We start from the raw sequence: 23,420 nt of genomic DNA on the forward strand, positions 1-23,420 counted from the left end.
GGCTAACTTTATACTGTGTGCCAATCCCATATACGGCGTTTAGCTAAACGGTGGATAAATATGCTTTGTATAGGTCTGAAGAACCTATAAAACCCAGCTAAAATCACTATACGGTGGAACAACCTCACTTTGAAGACAGTTGCTATGAACAACTGGTCTATGTCCATATTTGGTTACCCATCATGCACTGTTGCTAAAACAAAAGTACAACCCTTGCAGAAAAAAAGGTCTTCCACAAAGAGACCCAGGGAGGCTTCCCTTCTTACTGTGCTATGCCAAGTGCACCAGCACACCATTAGGTCGAAATTGACAACATTATTGGACAACCAACAGAAGAAACGATGTTGGGATGACATTCAGAAGCATTGATCAGTGCGCTTGGCATAGCTCACAGAAGCACGCATGAGTGCAAAGAAAAATGGAGGAGTATGGTGGCCCATGCCAAGAAAATCAGGGATCAGCTTGTGAAACATGCTGGGGGAACTGGGGGTGGACCTGTCTGTCGCCCAGTGGATGCTAAAACTATATGGGGTCTACTATTCTTGCTTATGCAGATGACCCCTCATTTGAGGGGATTGTGAAAGGGTTTGAGACCACAGGTGAGTAAGTTTTATTAATTTTGAGATATTGCCAAGTAGTCAAAATTTTCTTCTTTTGTTGTGAAAAATGTGCTTTAGGGTCTGGAGGGATTTAGTTGGAGCAATTTACGACCAGAAATTTTAAAAAGTTGCAAGTTTTTAAATATATCTTTAATTAAGCAGAAAAAGATACATGTATAATCTTTTTCTAAGACGGGATAATTTCAAACGTTTTCACAACAGAAATAACTTAAGTATATTATGAATAAATTTATCTTTAACAGTTAGGCATATATTTTCATTAAATATGATTGTAATTGACGTCATCGTCTACGTCATCCCTGCAGCTCAGCACGTGTTCACCGCGGCCGTGCTGTCCATGTAGATGTGGAGAGTGGACAGTGGACCCGCCGTGGACAGACAAGTAGGGACGGGCTTCAAGAACCACTAAAATGTAAACAAAAATTGATAAACTATTACCAGCAATTCTAACACATAAAATGTCACATATTCCATTTTGTCTAATTCGCTTGTTTATATCAAAACGTAGCATTAGTTCTACTTAAAGTCTGTTATTGCTTTGAAAGTAAATTCGGGCTCATAGATATCTTGCTTTATGATGATTTAAACAATGACTTCAGTGGAAAGTTGGTATAAACTCAGTGAGTGGAAAGTTGGTATAAACTCAGTGTGAAAAAAGGGGGAATTTTTTTCTATGTTAATCTACTTTCCACAATTTACGGCCTTAGACTCTTAGAGTCACGACCAATTTTTGACAATTTTGTGAATTACAGCTGCTTACCGAGAAGCTAGACTGCCCTGGGTGCTCGTATCTGGAGGATTTGTAGTCTCCCTGGAAAGCCCAGCCGAAAGCGTTCAGCTTCCCTCCATTGTACAAGAGGAAGACGGGCACGAACTCCTCACAGGCCATGTCCTGGCGAATGTTGTACCAGTAGTGCTTGCCTGAAATCACCTCGGATTTATTTAATAGAGTTAATTTCTTTTCTTTTCTTTTCTTTAAGATTTATAAATCTATTGACACACTATAGATCCCCTACACTTAATGGACACTGATGAGATGAAAAGTAGCCTAATATTAATAAAATCTGACTATGACAATAACATATACCGAGGTTATTACTATACCTACCGCCCTTGGAAAAAAAAAAACTGGTGTACAAATGAATTACATAAATTTCGTTTCTTCTACACCCACTATCCTTATGAAGCGAGCACTGAGGACAAAAAATATCAACATTAACTTCGTTATCCATTTGGAGGACTTCATAATAAATTCTTTTATTTTTAGGTTAAAAAAGCTTAAGGCATTAAAAAAAAAAAAACACTGCACAGCGGTGTACAGAAGCTTTTTGTTGTTAGGTTGTTAAGATAGTGACCGCGTCTCACCCATGCCGTAGAAGCAATGCCCCTCTGTCCACATGGTGTTCTTGACGTCATCCTGGGACATTGGCATGGCGATGGAATCAGTGACAGGATTGGTGCCTTTCTGAATATAGAGGGCGTTACCAGTACCGAGGGCAGAGTACTGGTCGGCTGTGCGGCCGGTGCTACAGATGGTGGCTGGAAAAAAGAGAAAGATACAGAAAATCTCAAAAACACCTGCAGAAAGATAGCAATCCTTAGAGCGACGTAGACCTTACGACCTTACGCAATACGAAAATTTTGAGAACAAAATTATATTCACTTGTCTACATCATAACGCTTTTTACTTTGGAATAATTTGGTTGGATTATTCAAAATGATTATACAAATACTGCATACGCTTTTAATTTAACTTAGTATAAAACGTTGATCTTGTTAACTTTTGACTTGTGCCATTATTCAATTTCGGTGAACAAAGGGGGTAAAAAGTCCACTTTTTAAGATTTATTCGTTTTTATTGAGTGACCAGGTCAAGCTGACCCTGGTAAGGTGCGGTGAAATCCGAGGGTCACGACGTTGTGATGACCATGAGGTTTAAGATAAACATAACTGACCAAAGAGATAGATGCTGACCAAATGTATGGGAACTGACAGGTTTGAATCCTATGCCATCAGTTCAACTTATAAACCAGGCGGAATGAAAAAGTTTGGTTAAACGAAATTTCGTCCAGTCGAAATGAAATACCAAGAAGTTTCTCTACAAATTCTTGAAGTACGGAGCTGAGGGCATCCCGTCAGGATATCCTTATACATGTATAATGGCTGTAAGATATACATAAACACAAACATGCATTACATTTATAATGATTTCGGCTTATAAAATATTTTCCTTTGATCCATACCTGGGTCAGTGAAGTAAGCGGTGATGGTGTATTTGTCGCTCTCTTCAATGAAGTATTTTCTGGCATCTGCTGTCATTTTGGACGGGTAGGGAGCATTGGTTTTGGGGATCTGAAGATCGAATAATCAGTTGATTGACTCGATTACTGATGAAGTATTATTACCACTTCCAATTTAAGCATGTTGTTTACGTAAATGAATATTCTCTTAAAACTACTCAAATTTAATTAACACTTCTCATTTTTGAATAATATCGATGAGCTTATTCAGCTGTGAGTTGACAAAGATTTGCAAAGTCTCAATAAAAGACAATCATGAAAATGAACCAAAAAACAGTGATATTTTTATTTTCGCAAAAAAAAAATAAATAAATAAATAAATAAATAAATAAAATAAAATAAATAAATAAATAAATAAATAAATGAAATAAAATAAGAATACCGACACCCACCCAAACACCCCTCCTCCCCCCCCCCAGCCTAGGTGCCAGTACTCACCCCAGCTTGTATACCCGCAATGTAGCCGTTCTTATCAAACAACAACATCACCGCTGTATCGCCGTCCTTGATGTAACGGTTGCCCATGAACTGACTGTTGCCTGGATAAAAAAACAAAAGGTAAAGGTCTGCATTAAAGGTGAAAAATTTTAAAGAAAATGGAGAGCAAGCAAACAGTGTCAGCCCCCAGCATACAAAATCAGGATAATTTCAATAAAATTTCAAATTGATTTTTTTTTCTGATCACCGCGAGAATTGGAAGCCAGTCCCCCCCCCCCCCCCAAAAAAAAAAAAAAAAAAAAAAAAAAATTAATTCATTCATTCATTTATAAAAAAGAGATTTATATATTTAAAGCTGAAAATTAATGAACACGCAAACACAGGCATACACACCAACCGAAACACTTGGCTTTCCGATTTCAGAAACTTCTTCATATTTTGCCTAGAAAATAAAATTCAAAACTTACTGCCGCATCTAGTATCCAGTTTCCATCCATAGTACACAGCATCTTTTACTGTTCTTGGCATCGAGGAAAACGAGTTCCCGAAAGGATTAATCCCAAACGTGACTAAATTAACAAAACAACAGATAATATCACTTATTGCTTTGATGGTAAAAAAGCCCTTCGAAACCATGCACGGGTTTTCATTGAAAAGAGAAAAGATGTTAAATTCTCTATTATATTAATAAAAGTATCCTGTATTACAATAGACCTAGGTGGTTAATTTTTTATCATTTATATAACACTGTCTTAAGATTAAGTGCTTTTATAAGGATAGAACAAAATCATAAGATCAAATACAGGTAAGTTCTAAAACTTCACGTTAGACCTTTATAAAAATGTTTGTTTTTATTTTTCCAGAATTATTTTATAAACGTTGAAAATGATAATGATTAAAATCTCATTACCTTTCAGGTCGTCCCATGCTGGACCTATCAAATAATATCAAAATGTCTTTTTAAAGAAAACAATATTAAATTTCTTTAGAAGCTCTTAATAAGGTCTAAAGCAGAAATACATTAAATTATATGATTTCTCTTAACTTTATCAAAGAACTAGAAAAACTGTTCACTTTGCATCTAATTTAAGTAGACAAAGAGAATCAATTGACTCTAGGATATTTTAAGTTTTTCCAAGATTTGGTTTACTCACCTCCCCCAAAAAGCCAGGCCTGGCCCGACGCCAAGAGCCCGAAAACGAACACAGCTGTGCTAATGGACATGGTTCTTCTCTGCCTCCAGATAGTGACCATATACACACATCCACGTGCACATATAGGACTTTATTTGATAAAACCTACCACAGATGACCTTTCTCACAGATCTCAAGAGGAGATTTAGGGTGGATTATGATAGAACTACATACAGGGTTGCTACTTAATATGGAATATTTTTTATCATTGTTATTTTTGAGTACTGATTAAATTTTTTTTGGCTTGAGTCATTAAAAAGTATGCCACTGAGTAATAAAAACATCCAGTTTTCTGTTGTGAGATATTTTGGTCAATGATATCAAATCTGACATAAGTTGCCATTCAAAAGAAAGGAACGCCCCTAGAAAACCATATCAACAGTTTAATGTCAGTATTAACTTTAAGCTAAGATATTAAAGTAAATGATAGCCTCCGGACAGTGATATGTTACACAGTCAAAGAACTCACTACAGTAAATCATGAAAAGCCAGTAATTGCGGGTATGACCTCCAGCAGCCGCTTGCAGCGCCCTCATCCTACATGGCATACCCTGTAACACGTTTTTTAGAGTTTGGATAGGGATATCATTCTACGCAGTGATATTTGCCTGTCGCAGTTCATCACTATTTACCGGCCGATGACCATAGCTATTAATTCTGTGAGTTACTTTTGCCCAACGATTTTCAATTGGGTTCATATCTGGAGAGTTTGCAGGCCAGGGCAGTTGCTAAACCCATTGGTTTTGCAGAAAAACAGTGATTCTGCGGCCTCGATGTGGGGTTGCGCAGTCGTCTTGGTACACAAAGTTGTTCCTGAAGATGGCTCTTACCAATCGAAGCATCGTTTGCTGTAGAATGTCTCTGTAGGAATCCTGGCTGAGGTTGCCTCTTAGAAAAACCAACTGGTTCTGGGCACCGACATGAAATTCTCCTCAAACAGAGACGTTACCACCCCCTGCTTGCACCCTAGGTAGTACACAATCATCGTTTTATGTCCCTCGTACACGTCGGTGGACACGGATTCGACCATCAACCCTAAAAGATCCAGATGTGGCCTCATTACTGAAAACGAAGTGATTCCAGTGTTTTGGCTGCAAACGCACGTGGTCCCCAGCCCATTGCAGACGTCGCTGTATATGACCTGCTGTTAACAGTGGTTTCCCTACTGGCCTTCGTGCAAAATAACCGGCTTGCAGTAATCTCTTATTCACGATTGACCTTGAAACGGGCGTTTGAATGACATTCTGCCTCTCTTTTCTGAGGACACTGGTTGCCTTTGTACGACCAGCACGGCGTCCTCTAAGGAGAAGGCGATCTTGTCTTCTTGGTGTGATACGCGGACACCCTGGTCGAGGTATTGGAGTAGGTGCCCCTGTTGCAGCATTTCTTTGGAGGACTTTACAAACGGTTCTTGATAAATGTTGAATTACCTGGCAATGGCTGTCCGTTTCTGGACATTTTCTCTGAGAGCAAGAGTCCCATAGTAAGCTGCGTTGCTTAGCTGTCGAACCATATCTTCAATAAGGTACCTGTCAAGTTTCAGTGCGATCCCTTTGTTGCTTCTCTAAACACACTCCAAAGATTGACCAAGCCCATGCGTTTTTATACAAGGGCAGAAATTGCCGAAAAGACCACCCCTCACATTTCTGACCACAGAACATGCAACTGCATGCATCAATTGTTTCGAGAGTTGTGTGGTAATTAGGTAACACACCTGGCTACTCAGGGAGTGACACCTCAGATTTGGATGTAAAGTAGTTAGAGAGAAAATAAATATATTGTAGAAAATTTACTCGCCAAAAAATAATATTCCATATTAAGTGGTAACCCTGTAGGTCTCAAGAAACCAACCTGAGGTTCATCAATCCTAAAATCACCAGTACCTTGTACACTACAGGTGGACATTTATGTGCAGCAGTCAATATCGCAAAATTTGTCACATTTTTATTAGGCCTATATGTAAAAAAATGCCCTACAGCCATCCCGAGTTACAGATTATATTGCGAACTCTTGACTTTTTTGTCAGTAGGCCTATAATTTGATACTGATAATCTCATAATGGTAATAATAGATTACAGAAAAATATCCTTAGATTCTAAAAACAAGGGAGTCAGGTAATTTTTTTTCTACGCAATTAAAACTAAAAGCAAAGCAATTAAGATCCGAAATAAAAATGTTTTTCAATGGAGTAATATTATATGTTCGAGATATAGTCCCCTCTAAATCAAAATTAGCCCTACCAGTGGTTTAGAACTATAAACACACGTAGGGAAAACGTCCATTTTTTTAAAGAACTTCTTTTGATTTGCCGGGTGCAGGATTGAAGTAAAAGTAATTTTGAGAAGTAGATAAATCCTCGATATTTCGAGAGACACATTCTAACTCAATATTTCAGCCTGTTTAGCTCGCAGAAAAATAAGTATTACCACATTGCGACAGTTGAGCAAAGCGCACCAGTGACGCAATCACATGTGCCTGGGAGCCGCCATCTTTAAATGAAGAAAATAGAATTCCGGGCAAGCTAATGCAAATAAGCAAATATGCCGAAGAAACAGCAAAGGAACGGATTTTATTTTTACATGCAGGATCTGATGCCAGAACTACGAAGAGAGGGTAGAGTTTTTCCAAATGGAATGGCGGACGTGGTTCCTGTTGCTCACCCTCGATGGAAGGTGACAGCTTCCTTCAACATAATTCACGGCACTTGCACATGCAGTGACCTGTGCCTGTTTTGAACAGATTGTTGTAATAAATGTTTGGGTTAAAGAAACTCTAAATATATATAATGGATTTTTTTCAATGTTATATTGATACAGCGAAGTGATAAAAAAGCAATTCCTTCGTGATAATTATTTCTTTTAGCTATATTTTTATTATTATTATTTAATTAAAGTTTGATTATCTGTCATTGCAAGCATAAGTGACTTTGATCGGTTGATGGATCCCAAAACCACATTTTACGACCTTTGTGATTGCACACTCATCTGTCGTAATGCCAAAACTTGATAAGCTTTAATATCCTTATTGTTACTCATTTATATATTTTAATATAACTATATATATATAATTAAAATTACAAATGTACCCATGCAGTACTGCACTGGGCTGTAGAGAAACCATAGGTATAAGGTAAAAAAATCAAATCCAGTAGAAACAACAATCTAGAAATGACACAAACCAAAACCATGTCAAAGGCTACATGTCCAATAAAAATGTACGTAAAACTGAAGAGATAGCCAGAAGTGGGTTTATTAAGAGGAGCCATGCCACTAGACCAGTATTTATAGATCCACTTTGATGCCAATCTTGAGTCCGCTTTTCTCAAGTTTTTCTGGCTACTTTCAGGGAGTATCACATTATTCATGACCACATTTTGTAATGTTGATATCTTATACAGAGCATAAATTTTTCCAGATGCTTTCAGAGCAAGATAAGGCGAGGTATGAACAGATGGCCAAGGAATGGAAAGCGAAGATGCGTGGTGCAGAGGGAGACAAATACAGAGTTGATAATGTGGGGAACCTCCTCAGTGTAAGTGTATCACATGGTGGGCATCTCGATAGTCCAAAAAATGGTAACATTTTCATCAGTTTTTTAATCAAGGGTTCATTGGTCCGAAGGTTCTATAGTGAACATGCTGACCAATGAACCTTCCGACTATTGCTTTGGCCCCTTCACATTATTATGTGGGGAACCTCAAATCATCTTTACTAATTACAAAATAACAATTTTTGAAAATATTTTCTTTTAGGAAAGAAAAGATGAAAAGAAAGAATATGATATAGACAGGATGAGGGAAAGAAAACAAGTGAGAACCAAATGGCCAGCTGGGCAAGGTAAACTGCATAATTTTATACTGTAAAGGGTGTTATGCCATGCATTTTCTAACTGTGTTTGTTTTAGCCCAGTTGATATTTTTACCCAATTGGTTATACTTGATGTAAACTGAGCATATTTTACTTTGAACAGAATAGTTGAATTTATTTATTCATTCATATTTATTTTTGCATTTGGCAGATATAAACGTGTTACTCAATTGATGAAATACAGCCCCAAATTTTATTGCCTGTATTTATGAAAATCTTCTAAAATAAAAATATTCACCCAGTAGACATAACAATTTATTGAAAAATAAATACTGCAAGTTATTTCACAAGCAATATTTGATTCTTTCTATTCATTTCTAGGTGTAATCCATGAAAAGTTCTACTTCATCAGTTTCCAGTACCTGTGTGAGACGGAAGAAGGATATTTTATTCCAGTGGAAGTAGGATTGATAGAGTACAGTCTGAACAATGGCATTACCAAACATCTACACAGGATGATAGAACCAGGTACTTTTAATTAGTTTTCAAATTACATCATAAATTCAAGTGTGAAATGAGTGGGTTTTTTATAACCATTTTTTTGTGTTCTTAGTGAGATACACATGCTATCACCCATTGGCTTCTTCTTAACTGTTCTTTTTGGCATAGAGTCCCTAGCGATAAGATATGATTTGTGCAATTTTCAGGATCTGGTTTTCCTCCTTTTGATAGATTGCCCTTTGTCTTTCAGGTCCTATTCCCACAGGATACAGATATACATGCCAAAATCACAGTAAGTCTTTTGTTTAAATCTTTCTTTGTATCATTCTTTTTGTTTAGTTCATTTTTATCAAGAATTTGTTTCATTTGAACATAACAGTTATTTACACTGAGCTTTTGGTCTAACTTTGATAGGATTGTTTTTTTTTTTTTTTTTTTTTTTTTTTTTTTTTTTTTTTTTTTTTTTTTTTTGTAAAGATGACAGAGTGAAAGTGTTGAATTTTGCCACAAGATGTTGAATTTATGAATTGATATGTCTGTGTAGTAAATGTATAAATTCTCTATAATTTTTTTCAGGTGATGAAACACATCAAATTCCAATAGAAAGGTTTGAATATGCAGACAAAAACTACATGGGTCTATGGATACAGATGGAAAACTTCTTAAATCCCAACCAAGAGAAAAAAGAATCTCCACCTTTATATTGTCAGGTATATGTTGGTTGGTGTTCACTGTGATAGAAAATTAAGAGAGAATCTATGGAAGTAAGCAAGTCTCTCATAAAGTATGGTGTCAACTGTCACAGACTTATGAAGTCCACAGTAGTGTCTGTGTGTAAGACTGCATTCCCATAGATTTTTAGATCGATCTATCCCCTGGGTAGTCTCACTAGATTGCTGTCAGCTTAACCGGCTTAAATGTCCGTCTCACCTACTAAAAGCTGTAAGGGGGTAATTAACTATAGTGCACGCTCGGCTGACAGCAATTTAGCGTGAACCCTCAGCTAGTTAGGTCAATCCAGATGGATCTAAATCTGGGAATGCAGTCTTACAGTAGATGTTAGCACTTGCCAGTGGGACAGCACGACAAACTTTCCTTAATTGCCACTGTTCAGAAAAGTTGATTGACACATTGATGTATTTCATAAAATGGGCAGACCAAGGTGTCAGTTTGTGTGCTTACCAGGGAGTGTAATGAAATGAAAAAAGTAGTAGTTATTCTTGATGTTTACCCAGTTATGTTCTTTTATAGAAAAGGAAGTAGATTTATTTCAGAAGTGCTCATAAAAATAGATTTTATATTTATTTTCAAGCAATTCATAATGTTTCCTTTACTGATCATTTACTTTATTTTTTAGAAAGCTGAATGGAAATGTGTGAACAGTTGTTTGGAATGGCTCCATGCACATGCATGTCTTGGATATGCGAACAGGCTACGAAAAGTCTACGAGCTGGACGGATTAGTACAGGATCTCTACGCACATTCATCTGCCTCCACTGCTATCGGGGAATGCACTGATCTTATCACTACATCTGCTTATGACTATGAGATTAACACAAGGTAGGAATTACCGTCTTAAGGATGATTTGCTTTTATCCAAGTGACTGTTTCTTATAAAAAAACAATTACAAATTGTTGGAAAAATGGGGTCATATTTATCATTTTCTTTAGGCATTGTTGTTTGTTCTTTATTTAGTGTTTTGTGAAGTTAAAAGCTGTCAAGCATGAGTAAAGGTCTTCTTTTTTACACACATCTGTTTTAATTTGAATTTCCAGTCAATCTTGCCTCCAGAAATGTTCCCAGATGTTAATTTTTTCCCTTATTTTGGGTCATGTTCAATTTAAAAAAATAGATGGAGAGAGAGATTCTATTATTTGTTGAAATAATTGACTTACAGTTTTAACATGTAGGTCAAAAGCAAGAAAGCCTGGATGATGTACAATTTTCCAGAGGTTTCATATTTGCCCCCCATGTTTTAAATCTAGATAGATTGAAGGTAAAATGTAAGTTATTTGATATGAGCAATTTAGAATTATTTTACCAGGTGTGATTACCATGAAGATAAGGAGGTCAAGCACTGTGCTCTGGCTACTGTTCGCAGATTTGCGTAAGTGTAGATTCATTTGTTAAATTTGTGATAATTGTTTTGGTATTTTTATGATATGTCAGAGTCTATCTTTACTCTCTCTTCACGGCAAAACAAAAATTGTGTTTTTCATTAATTTGTACAATGGTTGAATTTCTTGTTTGATAATTAAGATATTTACATTGTTTCTATTGATTTGGGGGAAGATAAGAAAACTTGAATGAAATACATGTATTGCCCTCTTAGTTGTTAGTAGAAATATTACATATACTGTGTTAGGCAACTCAAGATGTGATAGAATTACATTTCAGCATGACTACTCATTGAATTTTTTGGATGAATTGTTACACACAGTACTGATCTCATCCAAAGTATGCATTACCTCTTTTATCTCATTCTATACACAAACGCACTGGTATCTCAGACTTTTGAATTTGTTGTGAGATGCTTTTGTAATCTCATCGCACCTTTCAATCAAACTTATAGAAATTTGTGAAAGCAAGACTATTATAATGTAGAATTATTGTACATTCCAGATACGCTCTCTCAGATTCCTTATCAGAAATCTATGACTTTGAGATTACTGCACAACACCTACCAGTCCGTCCAGATGATCAGCCGGCTTACACCTTGATAGAGCCTGCGTCTATTAAGATCGCCCCACTGCCCGCGGGGAGGAACAGAAGTAACCAGTCCCCATCCAGGGGTAGTCCAGGCAGGGGGAGAGGACAGGCCAACACCAGCAATAATGGCAGTTTTCCAGCCAGGGATTTTAGACTGAATCAAAATGTTAGTATTGTGAGAAATGGATGATTATGTTTGACTGATGTTTATAGCTTTTTCATTTCTTTTTACCATTGCATGGTCACATTTATTATCATGACTTTAACCTTTTCTGGTAATCTCGATCTCTTAGTGTAATTTTCTTTTTATTCCCCCCCTCCCTGAGTTTGTACAGTTTTTTCTTTAAAATGTTAAAATTTTATTTGTAGAAATATAAAATCGTTCAGAAAATACAGTGAAGAAATAAAAATGTGTTGTTTATAGGAAGCAGGTTCTCAGCTTCAGCACCAGCAGTATGTGGAGCCATCTCAGACAATACGTAGACCAAATGTGCCAAAGGTGGCAGCACAGTCAACCTTCCCACCAGCTCCAAGACAAGCCCCATGGGCGGCCAAACCAGCTTTTAACCAGGGTCAAGCTTTGTCGCAGTTAGGGGCAGGTGAGGGTTTAAAAGAGTCATTATAAGGATAATGATAGGTAAAATTCCACTCCATTTGCAAGCTAATCCATGTCTGCTGGATTTAAAGGTCATTAGAAAATTTTGAATTTGGTTTTAGAAGACTGTTACAAGGGTATCATAGTGGAAATTTTTAGCTTTGTCTTATTTTCAATTTCCCTTAAAATTGCATATGAGTTAGCAACTGAAATAAAACTTGTTTAAAAAATGTCAAACATTTTCGATTCGAATGTTAATATTGACTGCAATTTGTCATAAATGTACCTTAAAACAAGGTGTGAATTTTAATTTTATACTGTAATATGAGAAGGTGAAATTTGAATCATGGGCCTTTATTTCAAGGAGCTCCCTCAGCTGCTGCACCTGCACCTCATCCTCTCCAACAGATGTCAGCACCAGCTCCGTGGGCTCAGAAAGCTGCTGGGCTGCCAAGAGGAGCCCAAAACACATCTGGAGCTGCTTTGCCCCCTAGAAATCCATCTTTCCATGGAGATTTGCAAGATGCCGAAGAGTTTCCTAGTCTTGGAGGTAATTATGTTTTGAATGAATGTAAAGAGATAGGGTTTTCTCTTTTAATTAGTATTTTCCGTTGCTGTTTTTACTAAACCCTACCTAAACCCTACTTATAATCCTATCTGTGCATCTACAAATAGCAATTGCTCTCCTTGAGATAAAATCTGACAGTGTATTTTAAAAGTTGACGCTGTACCTTATGCTATAGGCCCCACTTCCATAGCAGTGCCAGCACAAGCCCCAAAGTTTGCTGGGAGAGGGTCTGCAGCGCCACCTGCCCAAGCTGCTCCCAAACCACCAGTTTCCTGGAGTTCACAAGGTAAAACAAAGACTTAGCCCAGCCTTTTCAATACACACTCTCCTGGCAAATATATTATTGGTAACTTGTATGCCCCTTGTGTAGTGTATTCTATATGTGCACAGTACTGTGCTTGTAGTTGATTGTAACTCCTGGACCATCTGGTATACTGGAATAAGAGCGGATTCTCAACGAATTGAGCCAGGCTTTACAAAGCCGGTGACCTAAAAATGGCGGACGTACATGAAAGAAAAACCGCCTAATCTTTTTATAGTCTCTCCGCCTCCCCACACGTCGTCCCTGCGGGGTACAGTAATTAAATCTCGGCTCCAACCTCCAACTACGTCTACTGGGGCTGGGTAGTTCTGTGAATATCTCTGGTGATATTATCTCCGTAGATAGTCGATTCGTTGCTGCTCTACGGGCCAATTCATTCCTTTTTCGTCTCTGTTTTGACAGATAATAAAACAGAAGAGCTTTTTTCCTTCGAACGCCTTCAGCCGCCATGCTTTCTTCACCACGAGTTTAACTGATGAGCATGCGCACTTAATATTTCTCAGGTAGCTTCCGCATGGCGAACGGAGCCGAGATTTAATTACTGTATCCCGCAGGAACGACGTGTGGGGAGGCGGAGAGACTATTAAAAGATTAGGCGGTTTTCTTTCATGTACGTTCGCCATTTTTAGGTCACCGGCTTTGTAAAGCCTGGCTCAATTCGTTGAAAATCCGCTCCAAGTGCTGTGGCCCACTCTTTTAAACTTTAAACTTCCACTGAAAAAATGATCATACCAGGTTTTTTTTCACACTCCTTTATATACAGTGCCTTTACATTGTGGAGCTCTTCTGACAGAAGGGTTATTTTTGGGTTTTCAGAATGTTCATGACTGTGGATAGTTCAGAATGTTTTGTTTTATAAAAGTTGTCTAATTCTTACTGATATATTTTATGTTCCAGTGCAATATCCAAGTGCCAATACTCAGTCAACAGGTGCTCCACTCCAAACAACTGGTAAGTAACTTTCTACAGCTCAAACTGGGAGAACTTAACAGTGATGTAGATCGATTATTGTAAGCACAGTTGTATTGAGTTGTAGTTCATTGGATAGTATTACGTAGAACAAGGCTTTAGTCCATCTTGAGTGATCAGTCTTGTCACTTATTCTATTGAAAATTTTTTAGGTACTTACAAATTGTTTGTTTAGTCCAATCAAATTTTGGTCACAGAGTGAATAAAACTGAACTGATATTTGCAACATTCCTGAAATGGCAGCCTCTTTTGAGCTGATGCTGGCATATAATAATTTTGCTGTAAAGAATTTTTTTCTTCAAATAAAAGGTTGATTAAATCTTCTAGGATTGATTTTTAATGCCAATTTATGTTTTGACTCAACATTTTAATTTGGCTTAATTATTTCACCAATTTGGGTAAATCAAACTTAATTGGATTGAGCCGTTAGAGTTACACCATTGCATGCAATAATATATATGCTTTTGAGAGGCATTGCAGTTAAGTTGGAATACCTGCCAGATTAGTTAGGTGTACAAAATGAATGACTGTGTTGTCTCTACAGTGTCATCAGGTGCTCAGGGTGTTGCGATGCCCAGACCAGCTTGGGGAGCAGGGTCACAGGCAGGTAAGCATACAGTGTCAGGTTGTAGAGCACAGCTAGCTGATATTTCACTACTCGAAAATTTAATATTTGTCATGTTTAGAGTGTTTTCCATTAAGCTTTACTCGAGGTTTTAAAGTGAATTGATATTCACTCTTGTACTGGTTCTTATATTTTGCAACAGGGATCACATCCTCCATACATTTTTGTGTCATTTTCTGAAGTATTTTAAATCGATCATAGCAAACTGTTAAGTATTTCAGATAATGTATATATAACTATATAACCACCTAGTGCATCAGGCTTACTCAAGTCATACATTTGTATAATCTTCCGTATTCCCAGGGTCTCCTGGCAGGGGCCAAGCAAGAGGAAGGGGTATATACAACCCTGGAGCAACCAGGCCACCCCCTGGGTTTGCCAACCCCCCTGTAGGGCGTGGTGCCCCCTGTGCCATGGTGGGACGTGGTTATGCCATTCCCCCAGGAATGGGGCGTGGCTTACTTGGTCAGCCATCACAGGCAATCCGGCTGTCCGGCCCAGTTACTCAGAACGGTAGGGTGTGTTCACTCTGGGTTCAGATGAACCAATGAAATTTGTCTGAACTGTTGCCAAATAGTTTCAATTAGAATTAAGGCAGTTAACTCGTCTGAGTTCTAACTTGGGATAATGACCTTTTAAATTTCCTAATTTTTCAACAAAGATCAATCTTTTTGCTCTGATTACACCCATTAATTTCACTTAATTGTATCCAGTTTTAAGTTTAAAAATAATAAATTTTATAAGCGTGTTTACAAACAATGATTAATTATCATAATCATTTATCCTTCTTATTTATTATTGTACCACCAGCGTTAGCGCTGGCGGTACACATGGTTTCGGTCCCGTCCGGATCGTTCCGCCGGCTCCGCCGGCTCCGCCGGTTCCGCCGGCTCCGCCGGCTCCGCCGGACGGCTACCGTTACCGCTTCTCCTCCTAGACGGTAAGGGCCCCCGTACCCATCTCTTGGATTTAGGTCACCTATAATCTCAACTCGTTCCACGTAAAATTTGGGCTTTGTCGGTATTGGGGTCTAGGTGTGGCACTCATTGCAATGCACCCTTGTCTAAAAATGGCAAAATTAAATGCTAATTATCTACCCTACGGAAGGAATTATGGGAAAAATTTCTACAGACAGCTTTCCAAAAGTCATATGTGTAGATTTCAAATATGCCCTTGGATTTGACCTTTGACCTTTATTTCAAGGTCAAACGGGCCAAAATTTTCAAAAAAATTAATTTTTTTACGAAAAAAAAATTATTTGCCCTGTTATTCAGACACCACACAGACTTAACCAAAAATATTATTGGAAGTTGTTACCCTTCAGGTCATCTTTCATCTCCGTGAATTTGGGGTCAATCGGTGCATTTTCACGGGAGTAGCGGCCATAAGATACTGAAACTGAAAACTGTCTCTAATTCGGGAACCGTTAATGCTAGAGACCCATTCTTTTTTGCATTTTGTAGAGCATGTAAAGCCCAACACTGGAGGTGGTCTCCGTTTTTTTGTATTCCATACGGTTTTCGAGTTACGCTGTATCAAAAAGTACATATTGGTGGTGAAAGCAAAATGTGCAGTATGGTAATGGATAATAAATTTTGAACTCCAGAAAAAAATATATATAAGGCTTGGCAAAGCAGACAACTCATGGTCAAAAATAACATTATTTCATCAAATTTGAACTTCTGGAACTTCAGAGCACCTCCCATTTCAAGAATTTTGACCAAAATTACCTTTTCTTTATTTTAATTAATTTTTTTCTGTAGGAAATTTATGGCACATTATGGTAACTCCAAAATTATAACATTTAGTCCCTTATATCTCCAAAACTGGCAGAGATAGGTCCATAGTTACTATTGAAGTTGAATAGGAAGTCATATACTGGCAATCTTACTGTGACCTTGAAATTGACCTTTGACCTACTTTTCACCATGAACTGAACTTTGCAATTTTGCTTCCCTTTTATCTACAAAACTGGCAGAGATATGTCCATAGTTACTATTGAACTTGAATAGGAAGTCATATACTGGCAATCTAAATGTGTCCTTAAAATTGACCTTTGACCTACTTTTCACCATGAACTGAACTTTGCAAATTTTGCTTCACTTTTATCTCCAAAACTGGCAGAGATAGGTCCATAGTTACTATTGAACTTGAATAGGAAGTCATATACTGGCAATCTAAATGTGACCTTGAAATTGACCTTTGACCTACTATTCACCATGAACTGAACTTTGCAAATTTTGCTTCCCTTTTATCTCCAAAACTGGCAGAGATATGTTGATAGTTACCATTGAAGTTGAATAGGAAGTCATATACTGGCAATCTTACTGTGACCTTGAAATTGACCTTTGACCTACTTTTCACCATGAACTGAACTTTGTAAATTTTGCTTCCCTTTTTTCTCCAGCACTGGCTGAGATAGGTCCATAATTACTATAGAACTTGAATAGGAAGTCATATACTGGCAATCTAAATGTGACCTTAAAATTGACCTTTTACCTACTTTTCACCATGAACTGAACTTTGCAAATTTTGCTTCCCTTTTATCTCCAAAGTTACGCTGTATCAAAAAGTACATATTGGTGGTGAAAGCAAAATGTGCAGTACGGTAATGGATAATAAATTTTGAACTCCAGAAAAATAAAACATAAGGCTTGGCGAAGCAGACAACTTGTGGTCAAAAAAAAATAACATTATTTCATCAAATTTGAACATCTCGAACTTCAGAGCACCTCCCATTTCAAGAATTTTGACCAAAATGACCTTTTCTTTATTTTAATTATTTTTTTCTGTAGGAAATTTATGGCACATTATGGTAACTCCAAAATTATAACATTTAGTCCCTTATATCTCCAAAACTGGCAGAGATAGGTCCATAGTTACTATTGAAGTTGAATAGGAAGTCATATACTGGCAATCTTACTGTGATCTTTAAATTGATCTTTGACCTACTTTTCACTATGAACTGAACTTTGCAAATTTTGCTTCCCTTTTATCTCCAAAACTGGCAGAGATATGTCCATAGTTACTATTGAAGTTGAATAGGAAGTCATATACTGGCAATCTTACTGTGTCCTTAAAATTGACCTTTGACCTACTTTTCACCATAAACTGAACTTTGTAAATTTTGCTTCCCTTTTATCTCCAAAACTGGCAGAGATAGGTCCATAGTTACTATTGAAGTTGAATAGGAAGTCATATACTGGCAATCTAAATGTGACCTTAAAATTGACCTTTGACCTACTTTCCACCATGAACTGAACTTGCAAATTTTGCTTCCCTTTTATCTCCAAAGTTACGCTGTATCAAAAAGTATATATTGGTGGTGAAAGCAAAATGCGCAGTACGGTAATGGATAATAAATTTTGAACTCCAGAAAAATAAAACATAAGGCTTGGCAAAGCAGACAACTCATGGTCAAAAATGACATTATATCATCAAATTTGAACATCTCGAACTTCAAGACACTTCCCATTTCAAGAATTTTGACCAAAATTACCTTTTCTTTATTTTAATTAATTTTTTCTGTAGGAAATTTATGGCACATTATGGTAACTCCAAAATTATAACATTTAGTCCCTTATATCTCCAAAACTGGCAGAGATAGGTCCATAGTTACTATTGAAGTTGAATAGGAAGTCATATACTGGCAATCTTACTGTGACCTTGAAATTGACCTTTGACCTACTTTTCACCATGAACTGAACTTTGCAAATTTTGATTCCCTTTTATCTCCAAAACTGGCAGAGATAGGTCCATAGTTACTATTAAACTTGAAAAGGAAGTCATATACTGGCAATTTACTGTGACCTTGAAATTGACCTTTGACCTACCTTACGATGAATTAACTTTGATTGTACCATTTTAAATTATATATATTTTTTGCATATTTTGAAAATTCTTGTTGATTGCATTTTTACAGCTTGTCAAGCACAAGACTGGTGGCTGTGTCCCTTACTTTGTGTATGTGGGGGTCTATACGAATGCGCTTGCTCCAGCTGGTGGTACAATATTCGGAGGCGGTATCGCCTCTCTGATCCTCTAGTTTTTTCTTATTTCATTATGTTGCAGATGTCAGTGCAGGTATAGCTAGTCTGGATCTGGAAGCCGACGAGAACTGGGGATAGAAACGGCCTTGACCTCAGCCCACAGCTGCAAGGCCTGACTGACACTTTGGTATGGTGTCTGCAACACTTCCCAGAGATTTTGTATCTCTTACCAAAGAGATTTTTATCATTTGTCTTTTAATTGTAGTTGTCACTGTTGTTATTAAGGACCTTTTGTCTCCGAGAGGTTGAGACGTATGAAGTGTTCCAGTATTCTTTTAGTGTAGCAGAAATATGTATCTTTTTCTCTTCATCATCCTTGAATGCTAGAATTTTAACACCGTAAAGGCATCAATTCATTTGTAGGTTTTAAAAAAGAAAAATTAATATTGCTTTAATTGTTGTAAGGATGGTATTTTTATGTTGAAGGACTGTTACAGTTTCTTTGAATATCCCCAAAACCTGCGTCTTTATACTTCTTCCCCAAATTTCCCAGTTCTTTGAAATGTGAATTAACACATAGTTCAGTTTTACTCTGAAAGGGGTGTGCTTTCTCATATAAAGAAGGGTTTTTAAATAAATGTTGGAAATAAAAGGCGCACTTACTAGGTTTCAGACTTAAAAAAGCATAAGAATTGATCCAGAATGCAACTTGCTTTCCTCTCAACTTGGGAAAATTTCATGTACCACGTGTACCAATTTTTTTTTAAAGTTTTTATTTGAGAGGTTTCTCCACAAACTATATAAGCATTTCTTGGTGGATGAAGTGAACTTTGTCATTTTTATTACACAATTCAGTTCTTGGAAAATACTGCAAGAGGATAACGTGACTGTACTTAAACTTGTACATCTTCACCACTTTTATAATCCTGAAACCTTACTTCGGTGTCAGACTTTAAGTTAATGAAAAATTTATATATATTTTTTTTTTGTTATAACATTTGGTGTTTCTACTATTATAAGTGCAGTAAATACCATAACTTGCTGTAGCCAATATATATGTATATTGTATTTTTCTCATTCGAATGTTTTAATGCACAGTGCAGTTCAAATGAAAATGCAACAAAAGTTTCACAGTAAGTTCTCTTTTTATTAGACCATTAATTTGCACCTGTTGGCTGGTAAGGTAAAAGTTGTTAAAATGAATAAATATATTTTATTATAAATCTTATATGATATTACTGAAATATTTCAGAATTACAATTCACGCAAGAAATGGGCACCGTGACTAGTTATGACGCTGACCCACACACTTGGATAGTGACCAATTAATTTTTGTTCTCTTTTGGACTTTTCTAAAAAAATTGACTCTCACGCAAAGCAAGTGTATTTTTAGAGAAAAAAATCACAGAAGATTAACATGAGGCTATAAAAATGCTTTCTCAAACTGTTCAGAAAGAAGAGATTACATTTCCTAGTGCCCATCAATAAAAGTCTACTTTCTGTTGTATAATGAATACCACCTGGCCACTCTAAAAAAATGTCTAACGAACAGATCATCTCTTTTTAGGAGACATTCTTATCTTAGAATTGTGCTAAACAAAAGATCAAACCAGTATTTTTAAAAACCATATGTTAAAATACTCAGATCCTAGATGACAAGTAGCTATAAATTATTTTGGTTATGAAACATAAAATCTTAATAACCACAAGATCCAGCATTTGTTGATAAAAAGTTTAGATTCCAGAAAAAAATGACTATAAAACTCTGTCATGTGAACTTCTAATCCTAAAATCATAAATTTAAGACAAAAGGTATCTCCAGTACTTTGAAACCCATCATGCTGATAAAAATTTAAATGCTAGAAAACAAGAAACTTAAAAACTGACAGTAACAGCAAAATCTTTCATTTGAAATGTACAAGGACTGGTGAGGAGTTATTCCAAGAGCAGTTAATCTCAGGTGAGAGTTGGAAACTTGTAAATGTGCCAATCATCCAAATGTTATACATAATAATATCTTGAAAAATTGTTAAAAGACAAGGCCTTTAGCCTCTATCTTTACTCCTCAGTCAACAAATGCCCTGTATGATGTAAAAAGTAAATTTGGTAGATACTGGGAGCATACTGCCAATGTTGTATAATCTACCCAAACTAATAAAAAATTAAAGACGTCATGTTTGAGTAACTGTGCATAGAGTTAAGGCCTCAGTCTTGTTAAGCTTCTTTTGTAAACTTACAAAATATGTTACGTAAAATTCAACTGCTATTACATAAATCAAAACATGCTCAAATCATATATATCGTTCATATGCAAAACACACCTATCAAAGGACAATTGCACTGAAATGGTAACCGACACTTGACGCGAAAGTTATGTAAAATTCCACTAATTAAACATAACCTAACTTTACCTCCCCTACGTACACCACACACACCTTCATAGCACTAAGATTGTAATTAACACTTACAGTCTAGCTAATTTGTAAATTTGCTGACACCCTTCCTTGACAATTAGTTCTGATTTGATAACTACTGGAAAACACCCGTGGTTATACAATGTGGAATGACAGGAAAACAAGTTACACAACATAGAAAATTTGCTGTGTAAGTGTCTTCCTGGGGCCCATTTCACACACACACAATATTACTCCCTGAAAAAGAGGGGTAAACTTTTAGGCTAAAATTATTGTTTACTTTGACCTAAGATAAAGTAAAAAAAAATAAATAAATAAAAGCCAGGAAATTGGTTTTAGAGATTGGTTTTAGGCCAATATGTGCTTAATCAGAAATCTTTTATGCTAAACAAGCCTGTAAAGGACCTTTGCACTGAAATGGCAACCTATAGACTTGTTAATTTGAAAAGTAGCTGACACCATTCCATGAAAATTAGTTTTGATTTTATAACAACTGGAAAACATCCAAGTTATGCAACATGAAAAATTTGCAGTGTAGGTGTCTTTCTGGGGCCCATTTCACAAAAAGAAAAATTGGTCTGTACTTTTAGGCTAAAATGACTGTTTACTTTGACTTAAGATAAAGCCAAAAAAATGAAAGCCAGGAAATTGGTCTAATCTTTAAGGCCAACATGTGCTTAATCAGAAAACCCTTTTATGCAGAACAAGCCTGCAAAGGACTACTGCACTAAAATGGTAATTAACAGACTTGTTAATTTGAAAATTAGCTGACACCATTCCATGAAAATTAGTTTTGATTTTATAACAACTGGAAAACATCCAACTTATGCAACATGAAAAATTTGCAGCGTAGGTGTCTTTCTGGGGCCCATTTCACAAAAAGAAAAAAATACATTTAAAATTGGTCTGTACTTTTAGGCTAAAATGACTGTTTACTTTGACTTAAGCCAAAAAAATGAAAGCCAGGAAATTGGTCTAATCTTTAAGGCCAACATGTGCTTAATCAGAAAACCCTTTTATGCAGAACAAGCCTGCAAAAGACAACTGCACTTAAATGGTAATCTACAGACTTCTTCATTATTTAATTTGCTGACACCATTTTATGAAAATTAGATTTGATTTTATAACAGGAAAATATCCAAGTTTTATAACATGGACAATTTGGTGTGTAGGTGTCTTTAGGCCCATTTCATGAAAAAAAAAAAATTAAACCTCCAATGGGACTCCATTAAGACTTATTTTTTAGGCTGAAATTATTGTCTACTTTAACCTAAAGTTTAAAAGAAATTAAAGCCAGGAAATTGGTCTAATCTTGAAAGCCAATATGTGCTTAATCAGAAATTTCTTTTATGCAGAACAAGCCTGCAAAGGACTACTGCACTAAAATGGTAATTAACAGACTTGTTAATTTGAAAAGTAGCTGACACCATTCCATGAAAATTAGTTTTGATTTTATAACAGCTGGAAAACATCCAACTTATGCAACATGAAAAATTTGCAGCGTAGGTGTCTTTCTGGGGCCCATTTCACAAAAAGAAAAAAATACATTTAAAATTGGTCTGTACTTTTAGGCTAAAATGACTGTTTACTTTGACTTAAGATAAAGCCAAAAAAATGAAAGCCAGGAAATTGGTCTAATCTGCAAAGGGCAACTGCACTAAAATGGTAATCTACAGACTTCTTCATTATTTAATTTGCTGACACCATTCCATGAAAATTAGATTTGATTTTATAACAACAGGAAAATATCCAAGTTATATAACATGGACAATTTGGTGTGTAGGTGTCTTTGGGAGCCATTTCATGAAAAAAAAATTAAACCTCCAATGGGCCAACATGTGCTTAATCAGAAAACCCTTTTATGCAAAACAAGCCTGCAAAGGGCAACTATACTAAAATGGTAATGAACAGACCTCTTCATTATTTAATTTGCTGACACCATTCCATGAAAATTAGATTTGATTTTATAACAACAGGAAAATATCCAAGTTATATAACATAGACAATTTGGTGTGTAGGTGTCTTTGGGGGCCATTTCATGAAAAAAAAAAAGAAAATAAATAAATAAATCCAGAAAAATAGGACTTATTTTTTAGGCTGAAATTATTGTCTATTTTAGCCTAAAATTTAAAAGAAATTAAAGCCAGGAAATTGGTCTAATCTTAAAGGCCAATATGTGCTTGATATGAAATTCCTTTTTATGCAGAACAAGCCTGCAAAGGGCAACTGTACTTAAATGGTGATTAACAGACTTACAAATCCGAATTTGTCACCATTTCATGAAAATTAGATTTGATTTTATAACAGGAAAACATCCAAGTTATGCAACATGGAAAATTTGCTGTGAAGGTGTGACAAAGGCAAGAAAAA

The 23,420-nt window shown here is 36.3% G+C and overlaps 2 protein-coding genes and 1 long non-coding RNA gene across 3 annotated transcripts; 2 read left to right on the plus strand and 1 right to left on the minus strand.

Annotated features, from left to right (window-relative positions):
• The first annotated feature begins 252 nt into the window (after nucleotides 1-252).
• Nucleotides 253-1,510, plus strand: LOC147763182 (uncharacterized). The gene is made up of 3 exons (XR_015333617.1): nucleotides 253-599; nucleotides 926-1,032; nucleotides 1,373-1,510. It is a non-coding gene; the product is annotated as an uncharacterized LOC147763182 (long non-coding RNA).
• On the minus strand, nucleotides 878-4,677 carry LOC106181865 (uncharacterized). The gene is made up of 8 exons (XM_087009736.1): nucleotides 4,513-4,677; nucleotides 4,269-4,292; nucleotides 3,826-3,927; nucleotides 3,359-3,459; nucleotides 2,864-2,972; nucleotides 1,986-2,159; nucleotides 1,381-1,541; nucleotides 878-1,025 (listed from the first exon to the last, which is right to left on the minus strand). The coding sequence occupies exons 1-8, from the start codon at nucleotides 4,610-4,612 to the stop codon at nucleotides 927-929; spliced, it is 870 nt and encodes a 289-aa protein (XP_086865862.1). The 5' UTR covers nucleotides 4,613-4,677; the 3' UTR covers nucleotides 878-926.
• A 2,326-nt stretch (nucleotides 4,678-7,003) lies between these two features.
• Nucleotides 7,004-19,864, plus strand: LOC106181875 (protein maelstrom homolog). The gene is made up of 16 exons (XM_087008772.1): nucleotides 7,004-7,223; nucleotides 7,966-8,082; nucleotides 8,303-8,387; nucleotides 8,739-8,885; nucleotides 9,109-9,150; nucleotides 9,435-9,568; nucleotides 10,216-10,418; nucleotides 10,904-10,966; nucleotides 11,482-11,734; nucleotides 11,993-12,167; nucleotides 12,528-12,713; nucleotides 12,907-13,017; nucleotides 13,951-14,004; nucleotides 14,567-14,629; nucleotides 14,951-15,160; nucleotides 18,719-19,864. The coding sequence occupies exons 1-16, from the start codon at nucleotides 7,092-7,094 to the stop codon at nucleotides 18,772-18,774; spliced, it is 2,031 nt and encodes a 676-aa protein (XP_086864898.1). The 5' UTR covers nucleotides 7,004-7,091; the 3' UTR covers nucleotides 18,775-19,864.
• The last annotated feature ends 3,556 nt before the right edge of the window (nucleotides 19,865-23,420 follow it).

Source organism: Lingula anatina, chromosome 3 (genome assembly GCF_051362555.1).
Source record: "Lingula anatina isolate TDL-2025a chromosome 3, LinAna3.0, whole genome shotgun sequence".
In the NCBI taxonomy this organism is placed as follows: domain Eukaryota; kingdom Metazoa; phylum Brachiopoda; class Lingulata; order Lingulida; family Lingulidae; genus Lingula; species Lingula anatina.

Bases quoted from the DNA above. Each gene is read 5' to 3' on its own strand.
- LOC106181865 (XM_087009736.1), bottom strand. From the start codon at position 4,612: ATGGTCACTATCTGGAGGCAGAGAAGAACCATGTCCATTAGCACAGCT. The intron at 4,293-4,512 runs GTGAGTAAACCA...ATTATTTGATAG, and splicing joins GGCCTGGCTTTTTGGGGGAG to GTCCAGCATGGGACGACCTG. The intron at 1,542-1,985 runs GTGAGACGCGGT...AGGTGATTTCAG, and splicing joins GCATTGCTTCTACGGCATGG to GCAAGCACTACTGGTACAAC.
- LOC106181875 (XM_087008772.1), top strand. From the start codon at position 7,092: ATGCCGAAGAAACAGCAAAGGAACGGATTTTATTTTTACATGCAGGAT. The intron at 11,735-11,992 runs GTTAGTATTGTG...TGTTGTTTATAG, and splicing joins ATTTTAGACTGAATCAAAAT to GAAGCAGGTTCTCAGCTTCA. The intron at 13,018-13,950 runs GTAAAACAAAGA...TTTATGTTCCAG, and splicing joins AGTTTCCTGGAGTTCACAAG to TGCAATATCCAAGTGCCAAT.